The sequence below is a fragment of the Coloeus monedula genome, assembly GCF_965178545.1.
Source record: "Coloeus monedula genome assembly, chromosome: 13".
Lineage (NCBI taxonomy): Eukaryota > Metazoa > Chordata > Aves > Passeriformes > Corvidae > Coloeus > Coloeus monedula.
This window is the reverse complement of record NC_138793.1, coordinates 18,818,384-18,832,987: the sequence shown is the minus strand read 5'-3', so window position 1 is coordinate 18,832,987 and position 14,604 is coordinate 18,818,384. Positions and strand designations below refer to the sequence as shown.

Genomic DNA, 14,604 nt, shown 5'->3' with positions numbered 1-14,604 from the left:
AGACACGGCCTGGCCTGAGCTGCCGGAGCAGCGAGCAGCCGCCGATCCCCACGCCCAGAGCCCCAGAGGAGCTCGAGGAAAAGCCAGGAGCAGGCGGCTGCGTGCCCCCCGCCTCCCCCTCCATCACCTCCCTGTTCGCTGGCGAACAAATGTCTGTTCTTGCAAAAAAAAGAAGTGACAGGGGTCGGCGCAGCGCTTTCCACATGACCTGCCCGGGAACAGAGGACGTCTTTGTTAATCCAGCGAGCTGTCAGTTCAGCCTCTTCACAAAAGGCATAAACCACTTATTGCTGCTCTCACCCCTGACCCCGGATCCGCCTGCGCGCCCTCCATTGTGCCGTCTCGAGGAAGCTGGCAAACAATTTCGGCTCCGGCTCCCCCTCCCCGCCGGCGGCTGCACGCGGGGGCCGCCGCTTGTCCCGCCGGCGTGGGGAGCCGCTGCGGGGGACCCCCCTACACACACACACACACACACACAGAGCACCTCCCCCGGCCGCATCTGCGCGCCCGCCGCCTCGCCTGGCAGCTGCTGCGAGGGGATGGGGGCTGCCACAAAGGGAGCACCTCCCTCCCTCTCTGCCTCCAGCCGTCCCTCCCTCCCCGGGGCTGCCGGAGCAGCTGGCCGGAGCCCGCAGGCTGCGGAGAGGGACTGCTGGGTGCTGAGCGCCCGTGGCCCCCTGGCCGAAACCCCTTAATGAGAGGGGACAAAAGCTCTTTAGGGTCCCTGGCTGGGACAGGTTGGGACGGCGGCTTTAGCCAAAGCCGCTTATGGCCCGGCACAAAGCCGCCGGGAACAGCCCAGCTCCTCGGGGACGGCGTGGATGGGGTGATGCTTGTGCCCTGCCAGCCTCAGGGTGCCCGGGGGTCACACGGGGTGACAGTCGGGGGAGGGGGGCTGAGCACGTGCCACTCACCCTGTCCCCCTGCGCCCAGCGCCCGGACCCCGCGGCGGGGCCGGTGCGCGCTGGAGCAATTAGATGCAGTCACTTTGGGGCTATATATAACCCAAATTGCTGCCTGCAGCTCGTTAGCTGCTGTCAGAGCCGCTGCGGCCGCGGCGCTGAGGTGGTGTCGCCGGGGGGGGGGCTGGAGAGTGACGTGGGGACCCGCTGCTCCCCGGGAATGGGGGCATGAGGGGGGCTGTGGTCGTGCTGGGGTGGCCACAGGGTCGGGCCCTCGCGGAGGATGGGGTCCTGGGGGGTTGTGCTTCACCCCATGTGCTTCTGCTCCAAGTGGTGCAGGGTGAGCTGCGGTGACACACAGGGGTCACGGCCAGGCCTGTCCCCCTGCCTGCTGTTCCCAGGGCTCGTGGCACAGCCTGGTGTGTGTGAGTGTGCTCAGGCATGGGCAGCCACTGGTGCATCCCTTGCCCGTGCCAGTGGTGTTTCCAGTCTCACCTGCCCTTGTGGCATTCAGCCTGACCACAGTCTCCAGCCCCTTCCATCCGTGCTGGTTCCCAACCGGCACGTCGCGGCTCTGCCGGCACACACCGGCCCCCGCGCCGGCGAGGAGCGCGGCACCTCGGGCTGTCTGGGGGCAGCTGCGAGATGAGTGCGAACATATTGTGTGGGCTCCTGGAGCAGGCGTCACGGTGTCGCTGCTGGAGAGCGAGCGGGAACCGCAGCCCCGCTGTGACAAACGGCTCCGGCACAGCCGCAGCCGTGCCCACGCGGGCGCCGCGGCACAGCCGGCACCGCCGCTGCGCTGGGACGTGGATTGGGGATCCAGGTGGGCAGTGATGCTCATGGGCAGACCCTCGGCACACGGTGTCACCTGCCACCACAGTGACCCATCCCTCCAGCTGTTTGAATTTCCTGGGGGGCCACATCCCCATCTTGGGAAGGGTTAACGGCACCGTGTCTCACTCTGGAGCCTTTTGTTTCTTTCCCCTTTTTATTTTTTTCCCCTTCCCCTCTTTAATGAGGGGTTAGCACAGCTGTAATTGTAGGTTCCAACTTTCCGCCAGCAAACACGGCTGAGAAACTTTAAATACGGTGGAGATGCATGGACCCAGCCACCACCCCTCCCGTGGGCACCCATCAGGGCCAAGCCGTGCCACCAGCAGAGACCCCAGCTCCCCAGGGGGACCCCAGCCTGCTCTTGTGGGAAAACCCTGTGTTTTCAGGCTGCTGGGACAAGGATGAGGAGGGCAGAGGCTTCCTGGAGGGAAGAGCAGCTGGAAACGTCTGGGGGAACACACGGCAGGGGCTGTGCTGTGATAAAGCCCCAGCAGGAGCCGGGGGCCTTGAGGGCCTCAGCGACAAAGGGAACTGGGGGCAGCCTGCTCCGGCAGCCCTCAACACTCCAAAAACACCTTTTATCCTGAGCACCGCCTCCTAGGCCTGGGGGAGCCGGGGCACAGCAAGGGTTTGTGTCCCCCAGGCCTTCCAGCCGGGTGCTGGCGCTCTCTGCATCCCTGGGAAGTGCAGGATGTGGCCCCTCTGTGCTGGGCATTCTCCTCACCTCATCCCTTGCTCGCTCACAGGAGGTGGCACCGAGGTTGTGCCAAACCCCATCGCCGGTGCAGCTGTGCCGGTGCTTGCCGGGCTCCATGCCCGCTGCCTTGCTGGGGTGATGCCAGCCAAGAGCCAAAGATTGCATCCACCCCCGGTGCCCTGGCTGCTGGCAGCACGGGGGTTTTCCGGGGTGCTGCCACCCGGGAGGGTGGAGGATGGGGTGATGCGGTGGGGGCTTTGCCGTGCCCGTGGCATTCCCGTGGGCGGCGTTTCCGTGGGCGGCATTGGCACTGCGCACGCCGCAGCCCGTCCCAGCAGCAGGCGAGGCACAGGGGAGGTGGAATGGGGAAGCCACGTTTTTGGGTGTCCCGAAGGCACAGGAAGTACGCTGGCGTGGCCTCCTGCCCTTTGCTTTCCCACCCCACCACTGGCATCCCAAAGCTGGGGGCAGAGCTGGGAGCTGCAGCAGGTATTTAGCCCAGTGATGGGAGCAGAAGGAATGTGCCCTTGGCAGGGAGGGACAGGCGTGGGGACACTGGGCATGGGGACACTATCCCCTGCCCTTGGTGCCATTGTGTTCCCAGACTGCCACACTGCCTGCCCTGGGCACCACACCAAGGGCAGGGGGGGCACCAGGTGACATGGCTGATGTGGGGTCTGGCAGTGCCTCTCTGTGTCTGTCCCTAGAGGCCACCAGCTGTATTTTGACCCTACTCGAGCTCTCCACGTCCTTCATACCAAGAACCTGCTTGGGTAGAGAGGGGCAGATGCCACCCAGGAGGGGTTTGAGGAGTGTCATGCCATGGGGCCATCCCTGCCAGCTCTGGTTGGAGCCTTTTCCCTGTGGTTTTGTCACTTGTGGAGCTGGCCTGCGTGCCAGGTCCATTTCTCCTGTGTTAGTAACATCACATAGCGATGTCACATTGCTGTCACCCCCTGCACACCTACCCCTGACCTGGATGTGCTTGAGGCTGTGCCCTGTGTCCCTGATCCCTGTTGTGGATGTCCTGGGAGCTGTTCCAGGCTTGTCCATCCGCAGGGTCCCTTGATGCGTGTCACGAGCGGGCCGGCCTCAGCTCAGCGCCGTTCAGCAGGCACACATCCTGGTCCCCTCTCTCCAGCCCTGGACAGATGTGGGATGAGCATCTCCCAGAGCCAGGAGGAGCTGAGCTTCCTCCCAGTGAGATGTGGGGGATTGGCCAGCCCTCCCCTCAAATTTCAGCGCTTGGTGGCAGAGCACCCTTCCCTCCCAGCTTCTTCCCAAGCACCACAGGGTGCTGCTTAGCAAATTAGCACCCAAATCAACCCGCTCGCCTCTAATTGGGGGTGAGTCTTTGAGGACGTGGCTGGGGAGGAGGCCCCCCCCTCCGAGGGGCTGCCGCCATGCTTTATCTGGGTGGACAGATCCCTCCTAATTGAGCAGATATTCCGTGTTCGCAAACAGATGGCTCCTTTGCATCAATTATTCCTTATCTGTGTAACCGGGGATGATTTGCTGACAGATAGCGCCGGGTGAAGTTAAAGCAAGGAGGCGGCCGGTGCTCCCTGCGGAGCCTGGGGGTCCCAGGGGACACGGGTGGTGAGGGGAGGTCGGATCCTGGCTGCCCTTGGGCAGGTGGGACCCAGCTCTGGTGCCTTTGCATCTCAGCATAGCTTGGCAGGAAAATAGAAGGGATGGGAGCTGCTGGTGCTGCGGGGCTGCTGGGTGGGTTGGGGTGTGGGTCAGGGTCTGAGGGGGCTCCCTGGGGAGCAGGAGGGTGCCAGCCTTGGCCCAGCTGTCAAAATCACCTTCCCCCCCAAGACTCCGGCCTGGTGCTTCCCAGCTGCGTCTTGCCCAATGCTGCTGCGACACGTGATGGGGAGTGATTAATGCTAATTAATGATTAGTTGCTCCGGGTATCAAAGTGCACCCCAGCCTTTTCTCATGCCCACAGGTAGGGGATTGCTGCCTGCTGCTGCCGGTGGCATTGTCCTGGGAGGAGGAGCAGTGGCATAGCCTCCCCCCTGAGACATCCCTGCCACCTCCAGGGATCCCACACCAAGCTGTCAGGGCTGGGGACTGATCCCTGGGCTTATCCCCTGCCTGCTGTGAAAGTCATCTTCTGTTAATCATTGGGAAGGAGAACAGCATCCCGCCATCACCGGGGCAGCCGGTGGCACCCCGCCAGTTGGAGCTGGGACATGGTGGCACTCGAGGACTCACGGGATGTGCCAAGCGCTCGCGGTTGTGCGGCGCTGCCATATGAATTCCATAAATTAAACCTTTCCAGGAAGCAAATGGTAAATTTATACATCCACTCGTGTGCGTAGCTCGTTGAGTCTAAGGGCTTCCCAGCAAGGCATACACCGACCATTCATCTCCATGTTTATAGGAGTAATCCTGAGAAAAACAGGATCAACATAAAATCCTCACCGTGGCCCTAATGTCCCCAAATCAGGCGCACGGTGTCCCCGATGGATGTCACCTGTGGCAGGGGGAGGTCACCTGCATCCCACCATGCCCGGGGTGGGCGCAGCATCCTGTGAACCTGGGTTGTCCGTGTGTCTTTCCCAGAGTGGCACAACAGTTCTGGGATGAGCGTGGTGTCACTGGCTGTTGCTGTATTAAAGCTAAACAGGAGCGGTGACAGCCCAGGCTGTGTGCCCAGGCAGGAGGGTGACAGCTACAACAAACCCAGGGCCACAGCAGTGCCCAGGGGTCGAAGAGGGGGACTGTCCCCAAGCAAGGTGCAGCGGGAATGCCATCCCCATCCCAGCAGCACGTTTCCCTCGCCCGCCTGGCAGGGAAGGCGATGGGGGGTTGTTGATCTCGAGTAAACACTGCCCGGTTGAGTAATCGGGAGCTGCCTAACCGGCCAGCTGCTGCCGGCGGGCGAGGGGACGCCGCTTTGATTCATGTCCTCACCCCCCTGCAGCCTTTCTTGTCTGGCTGTGCTGGGAGCCATCGGCCGGATCCAGCTGTAGCCCCGCGGCGGGGCTGGCGTGCGGCTCCCGCGCTGGCCACGTGCACCGGCCGGCAGGAAAACAAAAGCATCTTGTGTCTGTGCGCCCCGAACCCCCCTGTGCCCCCCACCCGCGCCAGCGCTGCTCCGACAGGGAGAGGAAACGGCGCTGAGTGTCTGTCCTGCTTCTCTTCCAGGCGTCCTCTTCATCCCTGGAGACAGCCGTCACTAAGCCTGTGGCCGGTGAGCCCCGACACCGGGTGGCCAGCGCTGGGGAGAGCCCAGGAACGGGCAGCACTGCCCCGGACATTGGCCAGCGGACGCCTTTGGATGTGGAGGGTGCGGACGCTGGAGCCACAAGTAGGTGATGGTGGGGGATACCAGAGGGTACAGGGCTGCCATTCCCAAAGGATGCCCCCGTCCCACTGTGGGGTGACCATCAGCCCAGTGTGCTGCTTGGGGCTCCCAGTGAAGGCTCACGCCCAGTGGCTTGGGGTTGGGATCCAACACCCGCAGCCCCGCTGGGAAGGTGACCCCGATAGCTCCACGGTCCCTGCCCGCCATCCCCGGGGCCGTGAGTCAGGCTGTGGGCGCCAGGGAGAGCCACGGTGTTGGGCTGGCTGTGCTGGGGAACCGGGGGGCCCCCGGGGCTGGGATGGACCGCGGCTCCAGGGACTCGGCCGCCCCGTCCGTCAGGAGCAGCAGCATTTTTAGGAGAGGTATCATGCGTGCTTCCCGCCTGCCGCCTCCCTGGACCGGCCTGTTTGCCAGCCCTTCCCGGCGGGCGCGCCGGGCCGTGTTGTGCTGGGCCACGCCAGGCTCCTTTGATCCCGTAACAGCCGCCGATGCCGGTTCCTGGCGTTGGGCTGGGAAGAGCCGGGAACCGCAAGGTGCAGCGGGCAGGAAGCTGGGACAGGCAGGGAGAGCCAGGGGGCAGCCTGCAGGGCCAGGGGGCTGCTTGGTGGTGGGGATTTGTGACCCCTCACATTCCCTAAGAAGGACACTCCCCAGGATTGCAGTAGCCCATGTCACCCGTCAATCAGCCCCACGGGGATCTGGCCGTGGTTTGGGGACCCTGCAAGGCGCTGTGTCCCCCGGGGGGGCCAGGATGCATTTACAAGCTGCTCACAGCCCAGCCGGCAGTGGCGTGGAGGCAAGCTGGGAGCCGTGGCCTGGAACGGGCCCGCTGGAGTCAGCCCGGGATTTATTACCCTGCCAGTGGCTGCCGGGCAAAGGTGACAGTGACTAATGGCTTGTTACACGCCTGCCACATCTCATCTGCGCACCGCGTCCGGCTGCCGCGCTCCCAGCCCTGCTGTGCAGGCAGCCTGCGCTGTGTCCCATCCTGGGGGGGGACAAAGGGGTGACCCCCCCTTTGCCCCTGCAGGGACCTCGGCCAGAGAGAGTGACAATGACAGCTGGACAGCTTGGCATGGAGACCCACACTGTCAGCAGTCCCTATGGCCAGGCAGAGCCAGGCTGGCATCCCCGGGAGCACCTCCATATCTTGGGGGTGGTGACACATCCCAGGGTGTCCTGGTGAGCCTTGTGTCACACACAGGACTTCCCGGTGCACAAAACCCCTTTGTGGTTGCCAAACCATGAGCCACTGCTCTGCCAGCACGGTGACAATCCCATGCCAGGGTGGCTGGGCTGGGATGCCGAGGGGATCCTGCGTGCGTGTCCGGATGGATGCTGACGGAACCACAAATGCATTCACCAGGAAAATTAAAAAATTAACAGGCATTGGCTCGCTCTAGATTAGTAAAGGCAGGAGATAAAAGCGGCTCTTTATACCTTGTGAGAATTGCTGATAAGGGCATTTGTTCCTCTGTATTCTTTAAAAAGAATGCAATAAAAATTTAAAATAGAACGGGAAAAGGGAGTTGGAGGGGGGGGGAAGCACGAGGAGGGTGGGGGGGAAGCATGAGGAGGGCTGGGGGGGTGGCGGGCAGCAGCGGCACCGCAGCAGCACCGGCGTGGCGGGCACTAGGGCCTGTTGCAGGAAGAGGAGGAGGATGGAGGGGATGCAGAGGTGAGGGTGAGCCGGGAAAGGGCTTGGGGCTGTGTGTGTGGTGGTGTGGCAGTTTGTTTGGGGACAGCTGGGTGTCCCTGTCATGGCCTTTGTCTCCTCCTGCAGAGATGCCAGTTCATGGCTGGCAGTGCCAGGATGAGATTCCTCACTGAAGCTTCCTTCTGGCCCGGGGGAGGTTGGGGTCTGGCCTGTCCGAGGCAGCCGAGCCTGTCCGGCGCGTGGAGCCAACTGGCGTGGCCGGTGAATGATGGGCAACTTCCTCCTGTGTGAGTGGGCTGAGCCCCACCCCACTCATGTCACTGGTGTCCCCAAGCCCAGGTGATGGTGGCACGGCACAGGGCTGACCACCACCATGCCCACCCGGGGGGGACAGTGCTGTTCTCATTCCCACTCCTGGTGCAGGGGGTGCCTGGGGCACTGGGGTGCCCCGAGGGGAATACCCCTTATCTCTGCAGGGTCTGGGCTCAGGACCACCCTGGGTGCTCACTGTGCTGGGCCAGGCTGGCACCCCTGAGCCTCCCAGGGTGTCTTGGAGCAGTTTTGGGGTGGGGGTCAAAGGCCTGGATCCCACCCCAACCTCTGGCCCCCATCAGTGCCTGGCACAGGCATCCCCTCATCTCTACATTTGGGGAGAGGTCACCCGTGGGGTCATCAGTAGTGACACCCCCCTCACCCTAATTCTTGGCATGCTGCGGAGGGAGGGAGACCCCGCGGGACCCCCCGCATCGGGGGGAACCCCCATCCCAGGTGAATTGGGGGGGTGATCCCGGCTGGGAGGGGTCCCGCTCCCTGCCCAGCATCCCCGTTTTCGGAGCCCCCCGTGCCTCGCTGCCGGTGCCCGTCGCCCCCGCCCCCGCCGCCCTGCCCTGCCCGGCCCGGCCCCCGGTGAGTCACGCTCCAGCCGTGCGGCTCCCGGGGCGGCGGGCGGGCGCCGAGGGAAGCAGGAAGCGGCGGGGGAAGGCTCGGCACGGCTCGGCACGGCTCCGCTCCGCTCGGCTCCGCTCCGCTCCGCTCCGCTCCCTCCAGCGCTGCCCATGGAGGAGCGCAGCCCCCGCTGGACGGCGCGGCCCGCGGGTGAGTGACCCCCCCACGGGAACCCCCCAGCAGCGCCGGGGGGAGGGGGCAGCGGGGTCCCCCCCGGGTGCGGGTGGTGCTGGAGGGGTGGGATGGGGTTGGTGTGATCCCGCCGCTCGCAGACCCCCCCCCCCCCCCCAGCCCATTTGCTGGGGGGTCCGGCGTGGGGGATGGAAGTCACCCTGGGGTCGGGGGACCCTGCGGTGTGGGGGACAGAGGTCACCCTGGGGCTGAGAGAGACTGTGGAGTGGGGGATGGAGGTCACCCTGGGGTTGGGGGACCTCATGATATAGGGGGTGGAGGTTGCCCTGGGATTTGGGGGCACTGTTGTTTGGTGAATGGAGGTCACCCTGGACCGGGGGGACCCCATGGTATAAGGGGTCACCCTGGATTGGGGAATCCTGTTGTGAGGGGAACAGAGGTCACCCTGGGTCTGGAGGAACCCATGCTGTGGGAGAGCAAGGTCACCCTGGGGCTGAGAGACCCCATGGTTGCCCTGGGGTTGGGGGGTCCCTGTGATGTGGGGGATGGAGGTCACCTTGGATTTGGGGGACCCCACTGTGTGCGGACTGACATCGCCCCAGAGTTGGGGGACCCCGTAACACAGAGGGTGGTGGTCACCCTGAGCTTCAGGGGACACTGTTGTTTGGGGGATGGAGGTCACCCTGAGGCGGGGGACCCTGTGGCCTGGAGGATGGAGGTCGTCTTGGCTTGGAGGACCCTATTGTGTGAGGGGTGGAGGTCACCCTGGTGGAGGAGCACCCGATCATGGGGGGGACAGAGGTCACCCTGAGCTTCAGGTGCCCCGTGGTGTTGTGGACAGAGGTCACCCTGGCCTTGGGGGACTCCCTGGGTTGGAAAATGGAGGTTGCCTTGGAGCTGGGGATCCAGCTGGGGAGTGTTGTAAGGAGATGAGACTCTCTGGGTGCCGTGACCCACATTCCGGAGAGACCCTTGGGGTCATTTCCCATGGCTGGCATGGCACTTGGTGGCCCTAACCTTGACCCTTCTCCTTGCCTTGCTGCCTGTCCCTCTCTTGATGCGGGCACACAGGGTGCTGTGTGGGGCCGTGCCTCAGTTTACCCACCCGCCGCTGCCGTGTATCCATATTTCTGGACACCCAGGGTGGCCGGAGCTGGGGAGGGACCGTGTTGCTGATTGAGCCTAAAGTGGGGAGCCCGAGCACTGCACCCTGTGCCGGGCTGATGCCACAGCCCCAGCGTCTCGCCTGCCTCCACCTTCATTGCCCTGCTCCATCCTGGCTCTTCCAGCCCTGCCTGTGCCACCTGCCGTGTCCTTTGCCCTGGGGCTGCTGGCTCACCGTGCCCTGCTAGCGCCCGCTTTGCATGGTGACACGGGTGCCAGTCCCCAATGGGTGGCATCTGTCAATCGAGTGCCCCATCGGTGGCATCTGTCCCCAAGCCCTGGGCAAGTGCCCACTGCCAGCCCTTGGAGCAGCAGGGTGAGTGCCCCGCTCTCTTCATCCTCATCCCCATCCTCCTCCCGTGGCCGAGGGCACGGAGCTGTGGGGTGGGCGCCGCGTGGGTGCCTGCTGGGCCACGAGCGGGATCCAGATCCAGGGAGGGAGTTAATGGAGGGAAAAGGCAGCGGGAAGCCAGCGCCTCTTCCTGCAAGGGCGCGCGTGCGCCGGCGAGCACCGGGGTGAGCCCGTGTGGTTTGTGGGTGTGAGCAAGGGGAGCGTGCGCCCGGCTGCGTGTGCGCTTGGCAGCCTGTGTGTGTAACCTGCCGGGGAGCTGGCGGCTGTGACGGGGCCAGCGGCCTGGCAAGGCTGGCCAGTTAAGGCCAGTGGGTCCCACGGGGCTGGGGGGGTCGGTGTGCGGGGGGAGCTGGCTGTGAGCACACGTGTGAGCGTGCGGGAGCGTTGCACAACCGCGGGGTGTCAAGCGCTGCGTGCCGAGTGCTCGCCGGGGGCACACGGGGTGCGTGTCCTTGCACGTCCCGCTGGGCCTGCGCTGCTGTGCGCGCACATGGGGCCTGCTTTGGGCGGTGGATGGGGGTGAGGGTGAGCGTGTTGGCTGCAGGGCAGGGAGCTGCAGCGAGGAGATGGTGGCTTTGGCGGGGGGCCAGGCTGCCGGGGGGCGCAGGGGGGGTGCCGAAGGACGCAGGACAGTTTATTCCTTCCTAGCATGTTGGTGGCTGGGACAGGGGAACGGGGCGGGGGGCAGCTTGAGGAGGGGGTGTTAGTTTTAATCGCTGCTCCTCTGTTTGTTCCTCTGTCCCCCAGCCCTCTCTCTGACCCTGGCGTCTGGCCCGGGGGAGGTTGAGGCCTGGAGGGGCTGTTCCTGGGGGGTTTGTGCCTGTGCCAGCTGTGTGGGAGGTGGTGGTGCTCTCCCCCACACCAGGGCACGGTGCCATGGGTCACACCTCTGTCCCAGAGCCCTGGCACTGCTGCCAGCTCCGGGGGTAAGGCCTGGCCTTACCGTGGGCAGCAGCAGATGGCCTCTGCCATCGTGGCCCAATAGGGACACCCAACGCAGACCCCATGTGCTGGCAGTGCTGGGGTGCATCACCCACCTGTGGGGTGCTGGGTGCCCCCGAGGGGCTGTGGGGCAGCCCTGCCAAAGCCCCGGGAAGGAGCAGCCGGGACAGAGCTTGGCCTGTGGCGGCTGCCCGGGCAGGCTGCCAGGGGGATTGCCCTTGAACTGGCCCTTGCCATGCCTCGTGCCTCATGCCCCGGCCGCCCCGGCTGCCCCACTTCCCCCCCGTGTCCCCCCACCCCGGCACCCCGCTGCCCGCTGGCGGTTGCACCGCGGGGCAGGGCGGGAGGAAGCGCCCCAGAGCTCCCGCACCCCTAACGGCGGCCGCCTTATCTCGGGGCCTTCTGGGCCCCCCCACCCTTATCTGCCACGGCCGTTGGCCCTGGCTGGGCTCGCAGCCCCCCCTCGGCCCCCCCCAGCCCCCGCAGGGTCAGCCCTTGGGGGCGGCCGCTTGGCAGCCTGCCCCCTCGATCCTTTTTGAAGTTTCAAATCCATTTAAGTCAAGAGGAGGGAAAGTTATTGCCTCTAAAGCCCCTTGCGTTGAGCAGTAAATCCTCTTTGCTGGGCCAGCACCGCCTCCAAGCACCCGCGGGACCGGGGGGTGACTCCCGGGGGAGGTACAGCCTGAATATGTGTGTGTCCCCAGCACCCTGCAGGCGGGTGCTTTGTGGCTGGGAGGGAGCGGGGACCCCAAAAGCATGGGGTTAGGGCTCCTTTGAAACCCCCCAGCTGAGCAGGCAGGAGCATCACTGCTGCTTGCTCACCATTTGCTGGCCACCTCCTTGCTCACCCTGATTTGGCCCAGAAAGGGGGTTCCCCTCGTGGCATCAATGCCCTGGTGTCCCCAGCGGTGTGGCACAGCACCCCCATTGCTGCCGTGCGCCCTCTTTGAGGCCGATGGAGCGGGAGCTGGATGTGCTGCCAGCACACCGGCGTGTTTTATTTGATTTCCCTTCTCCTGAGCTGGCAATATTTAAATATTAATGCCTGCCTCTAATTGCTGGGTCAGAGGAGCGGGGCGGCGCGGGAACGGGTGCAGGGGCGGCTGATTTTGTTGTCTCGGGGAGTGTTTGCCGAGGAAAAATGTTTGCGCACACACACACATAATTTTACTCCCTTGGGATTCTTGGCCTTGGGAGTGATGCAGGGGGGGAGGCTGAGCTGTGATGCCACCGGGCCATCATTTTGCAGCAGGGCACCCACCCCCCGCCTCCGGGGGCCCTTCTCTGGCGCCCGCGGAGGGATTGTTAATGGCAGGGGAGGGGGGTGTTTTATTTTCTCTCCGGGCAGCGCGGCGTCAGATGCTTGCGTGCTCGCTTCCTGTAATAAAGCGACCGCCGGCGCGCTTGTCACCTGCTCTCTGTTGTGCTGCCAAGCGCAGACATGCCGCTTCTTGCTGCGGGCCCTGGCGTGCTCCCCACCGCCGCCGCTGCCGTGCCCGCTCCGGGCGCTCGCCCCGTGCCAGCGCGGCGGTAGCAGGTGTTTGGGGAGGGTGCGACGGTGCCTGTTGCCGCACGCCCCGTGCGGGCGGGGGCCGTTTAACTGTTCCTCACCGCGGCCATGCCCCCTTGGATGCCCTCCCTGCTTGGCACTGGGGTGTCCCGCTCCCCTGCGAGCGTTGGCGCTGCTGTTCCCCGGCGTTTGGGGTGCGCCGTGGCAGAGCCAGCCCAGCTGCAGGCAGGTGGCTCCGGTTGTCCCCAGCTGTGCCGCGCAGTTGGATCGGGGAGGTCGGTGCAGCGTGTGCCACGCAGGGGCTGTGCAAGCTGCTTGGCACTGCTCTTGCACACCGTGCTGTGCCATACCGTGCCGTGCAGCTGGCTTGGACACCAGGGCACTGCCCGCTGTGCCGTGCTGTCCCTTTGCACTCACGGCCCTGCTGGCAGCACCTTCCCAGTGCTGTTAGGGGAATTTTCCCCATTGGGAAATCCCTCTGCTCCCCCTTGGATCCCTCACTGGTTTGCCAACCCCCGCAGCCGTTGTTCCTTGGCTGTGCAATCTCCTTCCTCCTGCCCGCATGGCACATGAGCCGTCCTGGTTAACTGGTGTTTGCCGGGTCCTGCTCCTGTTAACCCCGGCCGGGGAAATTCTGTACCCTTGAACCTGGCAGGGAGGCTCCTTGGAAGGGGCTAACACGGGGTCTGCTCCCCCGCGGGCAGCCTGGAGCGTGGTAGATGTGGGGTTTAGGGATGAATTACACCCAAATATCCCCCGTGGAGGAGGCAGGCTGGGTTTTCCTCCTTCTCACCCGCATCCTGCCCCACTCCAGCCCCAGCTCCCGGCACTGCCTTTGTTTCCGCTGTATAACAAGATGATGGGTTAGGGTCAAGCTGCGGGTTCATAACTTGTTGGAAGACTTTGCTGAACAATAAAGGTGTCTGGCTTTATATCTGCTCGTATTTTATCCGCGCCACGGCCTTTCCCCTGTGCCGGCCGGGATTTACGGCGGGGGATATTTGAACGTGTCGAGGCGAGCTGGGGAAGCCGAGGCCGACCCCCTCCCCACGCCTTTGCATTCAGTGCCTGGGCGCTGAAATATTTACCTTCCAGCTCCTCTGACAGTTCAAGCCGTCTCGTGAAGCAAAGGTTATTGAACTGCGAATGTTATGACATTACATTTTTGTGTCTGCACTTTCTAGATGCGTGATGCAGCCTGAATGATAAGTGATCTCGGGGTTAAGGGTGGGGTTTTTTTTTCCTTTCTGTTCCTTTCCCTCCCTCCCTGCTCTCCTCCCTGAGCTGTCAGCTCTGCTGAGGCTTGATAACGCTCCCTTTTATTGCCCTGCCTTTGCATTCCTGCTGCTGGGCTCCCTGCGGTGGAGGTGGGTGCTGGGAAGGCGGGAGAGGGACATTTCCAGCACAGAAGCTGGCTGCACTGGTGTGTGCCTCAGTTTCCCTAACCCTCATGCCGTAACCCATGTGGTAACCCATGCCAGCAGCCTGGTTGGTACTCCCCAGTGCAGGGAAATGCTGCATCCTGTATTCCACCAGGACCATAGAATCACAGGATAGTTTGAGCTGGAAGTGACCTCAAAGCTCATTTCATTCCAGCCCCCTGCCATAGACAGCGACACCTTCCACTAGGCCAGGTTGCTCCAAGCCTTGTCCAGCCTGGCCTTTCCCTGCCATGGGGCAGGAGGTGATGCCCGGTGTCACTGGTGCCAGTCTGTGCTGCGGTGCCCATCTTGCAGCCCCATTAGTGGGATTTTGGGGTGCTGAGGTGATGCTCTCTGGTACCCCGTCTGTCAGGGCTCTGAGCATCTCTTCAGCTGTCCGCACTTGAGATGCAGCATCCTGGGTGCCCAAGTGGCCAGGGGGACACGTGGGGAAGGGGACAAGTGACAGCAGGCCTGGACTGTCCCGTACACACTAGAGGGCAGCAATAAACTGGATCAGTGGGCTGTGTTCTGTCCCTGGGGGTGTTGAGGGGTCTGACCCCCCAAATTTGCCCTGGCACAGTGGGTGTGCAACGGGGGCATGCTTATTTTTCAGGGGTGCTTAAATAAACCCATTGCAGCAGGGTGAGGGCCCTCCAACCACTCAGACCCGCGGTGTCACCTCATCCCAGGAGCAAATTAATTAAGTCATTCCATAAATTTGGC

At 63.9% G+C, this 14,604-nt stretch overlaps 1 protein-coding gene across 4 annotated transcripts in view; it reads left to right on the top strand.

Annotated features, from left to right (window-relative positions):
• Positions 1 to 14,604, top strand: part of GSE1 (Gse1 coiled-coil protein) — a gene marked incomplete at its 5' end in the record, with an annotated part of 99,771 nt that overhangs the window by 29,177 nt on the left and 55,990 nt on the right. For all 4 annotated transcript variants that reach the window (XM_082290282.1, XM_082290285.1, XM_082290283.1 and 1 more), the window contains one exon: positions 5,596 to 5,758. In XM_082290282.1, the coding sequence (XP_082146408.1) occupies positions 5,596 to 5,758 (163 nt within the window). The remainder of the gene's footprint in view (positions 1 to 5,595; positions 5,759 to 14,604) is intronic.